Source organism: Porites lutea, chromosome 3 (genome assembly GCF_958299795.1).
Source record: "Porites lutea chromosome 3, jaPorLute2.1, whole genome shotgun sequence".
NCBI lineage: Eukaryota > Metazoa > Cnidaria > Anthozoa > Scleractinia > Poritidae > Porites > Porites lutea.
The window spans coordinates 49,948,723-49,961,363 of record NC_133203.1 but is presented as its reverse complement, the minus strand read 5'-3'; the positions used below and the strand labels follow the sequence as shown (position 1 = coordinate 49,961,363).

At 38.2% G+C, this 12,641-nt stretch overlaps 1 protein-coding gene across 2 annotated transcripts; it reads right to left on the bottom strand.

The window, feature by feature from the left end:
- LOC140931366 (GDP-fucose protein O-fucosyltransferase 2-like) lies at window positions 1–5,541 on the bottom strand. Of its 2 annotated transcripts, none has more exons than XM_073381168.1 (4): window positions 4,862–5,541; window positions 3,640–3,706; window positions 2,135–2,441; window positions 1–566 (listed from the first exon to the last, which is right to left on the bottom strand). In XM_073381168.1, the coding sequence occupies exons 1-4, from the start codon at window positions 5,533–5,535 to the stop codon at window positions 289–291; spliced, it is 1,326 nt and encodes a 441-aa protein (XP_073237269.1). In that variant the 5' UTR covers window positions 5,536–5,541; the 3' UTR covers window positions 1–288. The 2 variants fall into 2 exon arrangements, with proteins under 2 accessions (XP_073237269.1, XP_073237270.1); XM_073381169.1 differs by lacking the exon at window positions 3,640–3,706 and adding an exon at window positions 3,531–3,597.
- Between the last annotated feature and the right edge of the window lie 7,100 nt (window positions 5,542–12,641).

Here is a 12,641-nt window from a genome sequence, read left to right as displayed (position 1 = left end):
TCCCTTCATACATGGTAGTTTTCCTACCGCATACCTCATATTATAAAACTGGCAAATATTGTCTTTCCACTACATGAGTTGAATATCAAGATCAGTCACCTCTGTTGATTTTGCAAAATATATTTTAAATTACGTACACATTGAGTTCATAACATCATATTTTTCTTAAAATATCTCCAGTTGAATTATTGAAACCTACCTAAAGATTTATAACTAAAACTTCCTACAGAAGCAAGTAATAAAAATTAATAAATGCATATTAGACATGCAATAAATAGAAATGATAACTTAGTAAACTATTCTCCATTTGGATGGTTGTTCACATTTTCCAAGCTCCTTATCACCACAGAGACAATTAAAGGTTTGGTCACCATGGAAACCTAATATGTCTCTTTCTTCATGAATACGAAAAGAAAATGTTGACTCGCACGTCCCGACAAAATACTTTGCATGAGCACAAATCCACTGATCAATGATAGCTACCCCTCCATCACCATATTTTTGTAAAATCTTTTTTGGAGCATCATACTTGACCAAAGGAAGTTTGTTCTTCAAATAATCTATTTCTGAAATGGGAAAAGAAATTGTAAAACATATAGTACTGTTATAAGTAGACTGACGGAACTGGATTAAATCTTGAACATTTATTGCTACTCAGAGTTACATGCCTCTTGTGAGGCAATTATCAGGCATACGTTCATTATACGTTCGGAATGATTCATGATTCACAACTGTTGGACATTGGTTAAAGAACAAACAAGTGAAAAGAACATGTTGAGAAAAATCAGTCTGAAGAAAACTAATGTGCGGAGTTGACAGTAGTTTCAATATTGGGGTAACTACAAAAATGTGAAGAAACTTAGTAATTAGTGCTCGCTGTTGCAGTGTCCCTGCCTGTACTTCTGTGAATATATACTTTTTTTTCTTTGTAGTGTCATTTATCTTATTGTTTGGCGAAGTTAAATGATGAATATATTAATTTCATACATTTCAAATGCCAGATGAAAAAATAAATGCAGAGAAGATTATCGCAGTTTGATACACAGCTTATGCAGTTGCAAAAAGAAAGCCTGAATTTTTGTGATACCAGTGCAGCACTCTCACCAATATTGAGCTAGCAAGCCAGCAGGGGGCTGGTCAATAAATTGGTTTGTAATACTACCCAGGGAAGATGGAGATGAATATATGAATTTCATGTATTTGAACTGTGGGATAAAGACATAAATGTAGAGAAGACCATCTCAGTTTTTTTATATGTAACTTAAGAGCAGCTGGAAAAAGAGAGCCTGAAAAAAATTCAAGCTTGCTGGTATTCAAACCCTGACCTGCTCTGCGATACTGGTGCAGTGCTCTAACCAACTCAACTAGCAAGCCAACTGGGACTAGATCCAAACACCAAAACACTCTTTTTCACTCTTAACTTTTTTGCCATCCTTGCACTGAAGTGTTAATTAGTATGCAATCCTCAACAGTTCTTAGTAAGACTATTTATCGGCAAGTGAGATATACCTCAATGGTATCAAATTTCAAGGTCTTTGACAGTGTTAAGCTTGTTGCTGGTTCTCAAACCTATGATGGGTGTTTCCCTAGGTTCTAGGAACAGTTCCATATCTATTCAAACAAGGCTGTCACTGACGGCTGGGGGTCAGAATTTCCCCAGCTTCTGTGAGCATAACCCACAGGTATTTTCACTCGAAAAAAAAGGAAAATATAACCAAAAGAAATTCTACTTCTGTTCAATTTCCTGCCTAGCCCACTAAATTCGTATACCCAGTAACCTGAGAAAACAGCTGACATTTTGTAACACCACCACTGGTTTCCCTGCAAAATGACATCTACAGAATGACCACAGAAATTCCATACTGATGACGATCTGGGCAGTGCTTCTGATTGGTCATGCTGCATGGGAAATTTGCATCAGCCAATCAGAAGCACTACCCAGATTTAGGTAGTATCAGTATCGTAATTCAGCAGTCATTTTACAGACGTCAATTTGCCGCAAAAACCAGTGGCGGCGTTTCGAAATTACATGCCAGCGGTTTTCTGAGGCTATGTACCCAGCAACTTGAAAACATAGCAACAGCCTTGAAAAGGTAAAAGTATTATTATTTTTAAACAATATTTTGCATCTCACCTTCTTTATCAGCATCAGTAGCAAGAAACACCATGTCAAGCTTTTGTTTATCTAGAATCTCCTTGATCTGCTTGATGGAATTATCTAATGATGGTACATCATCAGGATGCGCATAAAGAAAATCAGCTCTTCTTAGGTGAACAGCCAGATATGGGCCACCTTTAGCACTACCCTCCTTTTTGTGGTTTTTTGTCCAGTCTTCATCCATGACAGTGCCATCTTTGTTGTCCTCTGATTTCAGTATCTCTTTACGGAATTTGTCTCCTTCTGCTGTCAGGTGCTTGGCAAATACTAGGCTTCTTCTTGCCTATGTTGAAGACAAGTACTGATAAGAGTCATTGTCAACTCAGCTCCCTTTCAACATCAGACATTAGAGAGCTTAAACAACAACCATGGCAAGAGCAAAAAAAAAAAAAAAAAAAGCAATAGATTGAACACTATTTTTTGACTACACGTTTTGATACTGCAAAACAACATGAAGTTTCCTTATTTGATATAAATTAATTTTATGGACGACATAAACAAATGCCAAGTAATTCTCTGTTATTAAACATGGGTGTTGTCCCCAAGGGTCTAAGTCCAGGAAATCTCACCTACATATGAAATTTTAAGCAAGTATAGAATGTAATTGAAATCACAAGATTTGAAAAAGTGAAAACTGATTTTAAAAGTCATGTTTTTCCCGCAATCTCTGTCATCATTGCTAAGGCTGCCTAAAGACAATATGGATCGAAATCAACCAAATTATTACAACCTGCAAACATGACCTTTTGAACCCACTGAAGAAAGCCTTTGTTTCCTAAGAGGTCTGTTAGAATGATTGTCAGAGGTGAAAATTGTAAACATCAGTTATATTTTTGACTTTAGGTAATATGTTACTTTAATGTGTGGCAATGTGAGCAACGAAATTGCTGAGAGACAACAACATAACATCTTCTGTCGAAAATATATTTCCTGGGCATAATATATAAAGTTTCAGATCAAAATATTTTACTATTTTGGAAGAATTTACGATCAATATTTAAAAATTTTGAGCTTCTACTAACTCCTTGTTTTTCTTATGAGCTTCTGATTGGCCCACAACCAACTTTCTTGGAATGTATTGTTATTTATGTGTAATACACTTTAAGAACCAACTTTATTATTGCATTGGTTAACTTTATCTACGTAGCCCCAGTTGCAGCACTGTAGTCCCTCTGTAAGTCTATCGGTTGCTCAGTTTTTGCTCTTGAAATCTGCAGCATTTTGGTGTTCTAAACCCATTCGCTCCTGGGAATTTTGTCCAAATTGCTCCTTGAAGCTTATAGACAAGCTGTATTCTGGTCGCTGTCTGGCTATAATGTGCCAAACTGCCCAAATCACTTGATCTTAGCTTGATTATTTGAAGACATATTACCTTCCAATATTCCACCTGACCATAATGGATGTGCAAAACCTTTTCAAATCTGTCAATCATTACTGATCTGAAATAATGAAAACATCAGAAAAAAAATGAGGCACAGTACCTCCCAGTAATCCTTCTGTCCATACACAATGTGCAACACTTCTTCAAATCTGTCTACAAACACTGATCTGGAAAGGTGAAAAAAATGAAGTTACTCTGGAAAGAAGAGCTCCAAGAGAATTACTTCACAAGGTAGTTAAAATTCTCCCCCAGATCTCTTTTTCATGGTTGACTAAAAATGTGACAGACATGCTTTAAATGTATTTTTTCCAAGACCAAAGCCTGAGCCAAAGGATGAGATATTTGTACTAGAATGTGCATAACAAAAAATATAGGGCCTGAGATAAACATCGTGAATTGGAGGACTGGACATTCACAAGGAGTGAGAGAGTGCCTGCCTGTGAGGCCAAAAATTGCTTTTTTGTGCTTTGAGAAAGAGAAGAGAATTCTTTTATCTCATAGCCCTCCAAGAAATTCAAGTCAACATGTCAGTGAAAAGTAACACAAATCAAAACTAGTAATTGAGAAGTAAGAGACCATAATAATATATTTTACAAGAAGGAATGGTAGAGCATTTTGTTATTTTTTTTTTCTTTAATCAGTTATTTCAGAGTTGTTATTTTTTCATTACCGTACCATTTCAGAATTTTTAGGGAATGCAAGAAGGTAGTCCAGGATCAGGAAATAGGTTGAAATACAGGATTGACCTAAGAATGATCTCATACTGAGTGAGCAAGATAAAATTTCCATATTTCAACAATCTTATTTCTAGATTTATTTCTACCACAATAATTTGAGATCTTGTTTTTTTTCATACTGAGACCAGTCTTCCTTCTAGCCATACATGAATGGTATTATCCTTGATTTCAGCCTTAGCTACATGGGCTTTTTGTTCCATTTAGAGACAACAATAGTCCATGAAAGTAAGTAATATGATTTAAATTAAAATATTGATTTAGAAATCACATGACATTAAAATTAATTAAATAAACTAAATTTATATCTGAAAAGTTAGTTTATGGTTATAGATATAAAATTCTTTATTGTTGAAACAAAGAATAAAAAACTCCGACTATTCGTTGTACCAGTTTTTGGTGGTGCTTTATGGCAGCTATGACAAAACACCAGCCGTCGCACTATGGATTACACGTGGAAGATGAATAAATTTCAAGTGCTATTGATGCTCATAAATAACATTACAAACTAATTCAATTCAAGGTTACCTAAAGCAAGCGATGAGTTTAAATAGATAGTATTATAAAATAAAATAAAACAGAGCTTACCTGGATTTGGTTTTCTCCAGTAAAGACACTAAAATAGCTGAAGTGCCTTGCACAGATACACATTTAAATTTACGCGCGAATACATTGTCCATTCCCCAAAAATATCCTCGATAAAAACCGTCTTGGTCTTTGTAGTAAACAGGTCTGTCTATACAATCACGATCATCGACTTTTTCTTCCCAATGCCCATCCTTCCAGCCTTCTGCGTATCCCTGTAAATAGAGAATTTCATCTATACCTGATTCGCCAGTTTCTTTCACAAAGTCTTCGAATTCAATGACAGGAACATATCTGTTTAAGCTCTCGAGATCGAAGAATGTTCGCCATGGAAGAGCATTCTGCTCGATCGGTGATCGCCAGTGATATAATTTTCTCCAAGGTGGAACTACAAGCACCCAGTTTTGTTTTTCTCGAAGAAGTTTCATCATATTTGCCACTCTCATGTAGACATCCCGCCGTAGATTAAAACCCTCTCCTGGATTAACATCGTAGATGAGGTACCTTTTGTCCAATTTCGTTTCATTTAGAGCAACTTGGAAGGAATCTACGTTGAGACCATGTTGGCTAGAAGTATCAAATGCTACAGATTCATCATCTACATCTTTGCTAACAACAAATGAAGCAATAGTTATGGGTGCAATGAAGAAAGCAAGGACCTTCCACCTAGCCGCCATGTTGATATTATCGCGGGAAAATATTGACCGAACAACTTACATAATATTTCTAAAATGTGATTGGATCGCAAAAACATCTCACCAAAGAAAACCAATGATTGGTCAACACGAATTAATAGCATTCTGAAAAGGATTGTTTCCTGAGACAATACAATCCCACCGAAAAAATCTTTTCCGTAAAACTAGAGCATTGTGTAGAGGGAGTAGTTTGCAGTTAAGTATGTCTACAGATAGGCGACAAACTTTTGCAATTAATTATCTCAGTGAAATTTAAAGTAAAATTAGTAAAAAAAAATACTGTGCACATATATTAAACTGATGCAAATCTCGCAGTTAACCATTTTTCAGTAACTGCGAAATGTCTCTTCTAGCCTGTACACAGTGCAGGGGCACCCAACGAGAATATAGTTCAAAACCACTTATAGTCACTATTAAACATAGCATTGTTAAACGTATTTTAGTATTTAAACGGTAGATATAGGCATATTTTTACACCCTAAAAATTTTCATCTGTTCGGATTTCCTAGCCGAAAGTCTAGTGATCCGAAAATAATAGGGATCAAAAGTTACCTTTTCGAAAATTGCAGCCAAATAAAAGGCTTCCGCAAATTCTAGGTGATCTTTTTAGGGTAAAAATCCGATAACGAAGGGGCAATTATACCATTTTTTTAGCTGTTCGAAAATCTTAGGAGAGGCAGGCAAGCAAGAAATTTTACAACAAATGCTCCGAAAATTCTAGATCTCAAATCGTCGTCCTAACAGATATTTTCCAAAAATTGACGTTGGGTGCCCCTGACAGTGCTGTGCACGGACGTTTTCTCTTTCCTTTTTTTCTGACGAATTTTGTGAGCGGCGTGCGAGAACATCCTAACCCCGTTTTCCTAATGTAGCTGTCAGTCGTTTCATACGTCTTTAACACAAGTACGACATTTCAGACTAGCACAGGATGGTCTGCAACGAGAAAATGGAAGGTGTGTAAATAGAGTAGCGGTTATATCTACGGTTTATCCGGATTCTGCTTCCTCCACTCCACAGGCTCTGTCCTAAAATAGTCTGCGAACAAGCTAAACCCAAGGCTACGCGAACAATAAACTCTGTTCTGCAGGCTAAAAAATTAAAATATCACTGTCCCCCAAATATTCTTCAAAATGCTGGGTCGAGCAAACCTAAAAAACGCTAAACCACCAACAGAAACTCATAAAAGTTTCTGCCACCATTTAATAACACAACGGGTTTTAGTGGGAATGTCGTAGTGGCAGGAACAAGTCCCGGGGAAGGGGACTCCGCATATGAAAGGGGTGGGGATGCTCGTCGGCAATTTTGAATTGAACCCCTAAAGGAGACCGATCTGGGCGTGGCCGAAGCTTTTTTTGACCCCTATAAGAAAAGAGACCGTGTTAAAACATAGACAATATCAGCGTGATCAGGAGCCGGGTGATAGGTTCCTGACAATATGTATATTTTTTATATTTTTTTGCGTGCAACCCTAAACGAGACCTTCACGTCTAAATAGATGGCGTTTTGCGCAGAACACCCTAAGTGAGACAAAAATCCGAAATTTAAACCCCTAAGCGACGAGCATCCCCACCCCTTTCATACGCGGAGTCCCCTCCCCCGGGAAACAAGTTATAAAATGTAAGAAGTTTTATCCTTTTGCTCTCGGGATAACCGTACTAACTTTTTGGTGAAAAAGGTAAAATAAAGCTTTACAATATGTCTCATTTTTAGAGCACGCGCAAAACTCAAGTTAGATCCCGTACTCACTATTTTTACGTCTCCTACTGGAGACACGACCGGCGTTTTACGTGGTCTTCCGAGCACGAAAACAATTAGCCCTGTTTTAGAATATTTTTTGTTGCCTAAAAACAAAGGAAACAAAACAAACAGGAAGGCGTATAAAGACAGCTAGAAGTACTTTCAGTCTTTCAGTCTGAATTTGTACGAAAAAAAGAGGATGAAAAATGTAAATGATTTCAATTTTTTTTACTTTGGTTAACCTTTCTCACTTTACGAACTACACACAAAAACATGTCACTTAAACAGGCTAGATTTTTTTCGGGTCCACCCTTAGTCCCTTGGGCGCTCCCCCACACCGGGTCCACCCTTAGTCCCTTGGGCGCTCCCCCTCACCGCGGCGTTGAAAAAAGCTAAGTGCTTTAAATGATGGAGAAATTTTTCGTATATTTTTCGCTTATTAGATTGCTGTTACGCAAAGAAAGAACACTTACCACAGGTTTAGCATGTAAAAATAATCAATAACACATACAAAGAAGTTTGTTGCAAGTTCCTGTTAAGGACGGTGGCAGTTTTAATATTTTATTGTTTTTGAATGCCTCTTTGCATGGAGTTTTATGTTCTTCGCATAATTCTGTATACCTGTAAAAAAAATAACAGTTTAATTAGCACGCATTATGAATACTGCCATTTTAAATTATTTACGAGATGGGTTTGTTTCCAAATCCTTCCTTCGTCTTTCCTGTCAACCGAATCGTCATTAGTCATGGAGCAGTGTTTAACTGATGTAGTACTCTTCCACCCCTAAATGCGGCCAAACTCTCTCCTCAACGCAAAAATCTTACGTTAGACGGCAAGTACAATCTGAAATTTTGAACACGATGAAACCTAATTATGAATTAGCTGAAGTACATTCATTTTCAGTCGGTGAAAAATTAAGTTTATTCTTGATTACAAAGGTGCACTTAGGTTACATCAAGTGACCATCATTTTTAAAAGCAACTTAACCGAATTATATTTTTTTATAAAGTAGCTCTCTTGTGAAAGTTGATCTTGAAAACTCCTCTGTTGAACTTTAATTTTCAGGTTTGACGCTCATTAGTTGTGTGCGCGCCGGGGCCACGCGACATGAGAAAAGGACGACAACGGGATAAATTTCTACAGACAACTTATGGCCATTTTTCTGAGCCTGCTTTCACAATTTTTCTGCAAAATTCCATTGGCTGTATATCTACTCATTACAAAGATGTTAACAGTGGAGGGATAAAGTATTTTAAGGGCGATATCTCTTGAGATTTTAATTCTTCTTTAGACAACGTGCGCGCTGAACAAATTCATCAGTGAAGGTTCTTAGCGCGCGCAACTTGATGTCAGAGAAACTGTGTTCAGCTACCTTAACAAAACTGAAAAATCACGCTTCAAGCCCTAAAAAGACTTTGTTTTCTGTTTTAGCGGGAGCATGATATTATTTTATGAACTATGGTTATTCCCAAAGTGAACTAAAGCGCTCTCAATTCTTGAACCCGAGCCAGTGCAGTAAATTCCAAGGCACTTCCACACTTTTAGGAGGGTTTATTGGAATGGCATTGCCATCGACGCATATTACTGAATTTCCTTCAAATCTTACTTATATAGGGTAATCATTTAGACCTTTTACTACATGTAGCACTAATGCCAGTTAACTTGATATAAATAACAATGTTCTGAGCATATTGTCCGGGTCAGAGACAACCTTTGCAATTTTTCAAGTAAATATACGTTACACGGTTCTCTACTTACAACCGATTACTACCTTTAATATTTATTTTACTACGAAAAATATTCCACTATAGTACGTTGTCAAATCCCGGACACCTTAGTTTTTCGATGTTTTGTTCAGCGACAATTACAATACTCATACACTGTAGTTTCATTTTGCCTTCATGTTCATTATCGAAGTAACATCAGTAGCCTGAAATCAGGGACTGTTTTCCAGGTTCACAGAATACTTCGGACAACGGATTTTTTAAAACATTCCAAATGAATCATGCAAAGACACTCTGATCTGCTATGTAAAGTGTAAAAGAATCATAGCTTTCTTCGAGAAACTGAATTTAGCAGTAAGAACCGTTCAACTTACGACTGATAACACAGTTTTTGTTTATACCTGAGAATTTACCTGAGATTTATTTCCCGCAATTAGTTTTAATTAACGAGCCAAAACAAAAAAAGAACAAAGAACAAACCTGGCTTCGAAGAGGCAGAAGGGAATCTTGACAATCCTTCCACACCATGGATAGCTCAGAGGCGGATCCAGGATCTTTTTTAGGAGGGGGTGCACTCGTCTCTTGCTCTACTTCAACACCAATAAACCACATAGTTTTTTTTTTTGCAGAATACCAGTTTTATTAGAAAACCGCAGGTCATCTCGGGGGGGGGGGGGGGGGTGCGAACCCCCTGCACCCTCCCCCTAGATCCGCCCCTGTAGTTTGAAGTGGTACTTTATCTTCACTGTGGCCAGTTTTCGGACTAAAAACAGTTTGAATCAACCTGAAAATGGTGCCTTCATTTATACGATCGCTCGATTAAAATTGATTTGCTACACCACGAGAAATATTCTTGTTTGTATAAAAATGTGTCAATGAGTCAGCAGAAACGCTCTAATAAGACTTATCTCAATACTGAGAGAAAAGCACGCACCATGGGTTCAAGGACTGGTAATCAACGCTTCAATATTAAAGACTGGACATATTCAAAATTTGCCGACTTGCTCAACTTGGCTCTTAAGAAAAAAGACAAAAAAGGGTGAATACGCGTGGGACTTCTAAACTGCCTAAAGTATGAACGTTGCTGGGCTTTGGCAATGCGGTGGGAAAAGGCCGCACTTTCACAATAAACAATAAATGCTTGATTGGACGTATTCAGAGGAGCAAATAGTGAATGAGCTTGCAACTTGAAAGAAAAAAGTAGCTGCGTTTCCACCACCGTTGTGAACAAAGCAAAAAGTACATTCAAAACTTCTTGGTGGACGTTCATTCTCTTATTACCGGTTAAGAAAATCACAGAACTGGTTTATAACAATAATTAAGCGGACTAATGTAGTAAGAAAAAAATGACCGAGAAAGGCTCTGATTCTTTGGATGTAACCTTCTTAAGTCCGCCTTTCCTCTTGGTAAAGTTCAGAGTCGGCTGACAATCGGAAAGAATATTCCCAGAGAATTTATAATTTTTAAATTTTGAAAAAAAAATGTATCTGAGAAATCTAACGGATTTCCGTGGAACGAAGAAATTAGACTGCGAGCAGCCTCTCTTTTTCTTCAGTTTTAGTAAAGGTAGTGCACGCGCGCGCGAGCGTTGAGCGGCGAAGCCGCGAGACGCGAGACACCAGAAACGAGGGCGGCGCCTTCAGTCGCGCGTGGTCATTTGCGTGTCTCGCGCGTTTTGCTCGACGGACGGAGAAATGGATGTAGATTAGCGCCTGATAATTTATCTGCTCAAAAAGTCAAGAAATCTTATTGGGGTCAGTGAAAGGTTCAGGTTAACTATTGTAACAGTGATAAGGAAAAAATGAGAACCACATCAAACACAGCTCTATACCTGCCAACTTTTTCTGAGATATCAGCGTGAGATTTTTATCCTGGGAGTACTAGGATTTTTGAAGACGACACGATCATTTCCGAAGATTCCCGAAGAAGTCCGAAGTCTTCCGAAGACGTCCGAAGTCTTCCGGAGACGTCCGAAGTCTGCCGAAGGCGAAGTTTTCACTTGCTTTTCACTTCAAAAATCAGAGATCGCGAGGAAGGTATTGTCATTTATTCATTTTACACATGGTTTTCGTTCCTTACATTGGTCTGAGCTAACATATTTTTGGAAATTGTGTCAAGCAAGACGGCAACAACTCACATTTTTCAATCAGGCGTGAGAAATTGGCCCGCAAGCGTGAGCCGGCGTGAGATCGAAGTTTTCAACCCGCAGGCGGGAGACTCACGCCTAAGGCGTGAGAGTTGCCACGGTATACAGCTCTATTAAATACATTTATTATGCATGCAACAATCTCGTACTATTTCACACAAATATTTTACATTTGACATTTTTTTACCTTGAAATGCAAAAAGGGCCTTAGCAAATAAATATAAGCAACAAAGCCTTACTTTTTTCCAGGCTTTTTTCAGCTGCCACTGGGAAACTCGGGGTGGAAGACTAGAAACGTCGAATTACAATCAAATTCAAATAACAAACGTCGAGTAACAATAAATTTTAATCATTCGATTTTTCAAGATGTTGACCTCGATCAGTGTTGTGGGCGCCTTTTTTGAATGTTGGAATTTTCTATTATAGATCGTTTTCACTGTCACGCAACAAAAAAATAAATTGGAAACCGTCCAGTGGAAGAAGCCAAGAAAATGAAATGTTTTAAAAGACTAATTTTTAAACAATTCGTCCAAGTCTTAGGTCTTTGTGGCCCAAAGTTTCTGACTTATTTGCCAACGCACCTGTGTAGAGCTTTGTATGGAGACGCCATATTGGTGCACCGTTTTGGTGGTTGGTGCACCAATATGGCCGCCGGAAATCAACAAAACATCTGGAGTTCACTTTTTCTATAAAAGCTCTTTCTTTTCACTCGAGAACTAGCATACATGCGCATAAACATATCTTCTAATACTTCAAATGGTTATACTGCTGAAAATTAAGAGGAGAGACTTTTTTTCAACGACACAGCATTCCTATTTTGGTGTCACGCACTGTGAAACAGTGTGAAAACTCGGTAGCCTGCGAACAAGCTCTCCTATTTGGGTAGCCTGCGTAGCTGGCGGTATATTGTGAAGTAGTCGAGTGAGATTTGGCGGCGGAGCCGTTGTAATATAGTCGAGTGAGATTTGAGAAGTCCCTACTCCTTTTTTTTGGAACACGGCTCCGCCACCAAAACTATAATCTCGCACCCGCACAATACCGCCAGCTACGCAGGCTACTATTTGGGCGAGCGAAGCGAGTCTCGCGAGAACGCGCGAGCGAGTTGCGAAGCCAGGAGGGGCGCGTTCTCGCGAGTCTTGCTTCGCTCGCCCAAATAGGAGAGCTTGCTCGCAGGCTAAAAACTCGGAAGTTCAAATTGCTGTATGGCGAAATGAAACATGCTACAGAAATGGAAACTTGTACAAAGATTAACTTTTTGTTTATCTTCAACCTAGTGTAAAAGAGAATTCGTAAAACCTCGCTATTTTGACTTTACAATTTGACGACGTCAGTATGAAAACCATCTATTGTATGGACAAATTGTATGGTAGTAGTCTTTCGAAGTCTTGCAGTTTTTTTTCGGAGACCATGTAGGGAAGGGTGGGAGGCGCTATTTGCGCATAGTGATGACATCATGTTTACATCGTGCACGTACAAGCTAG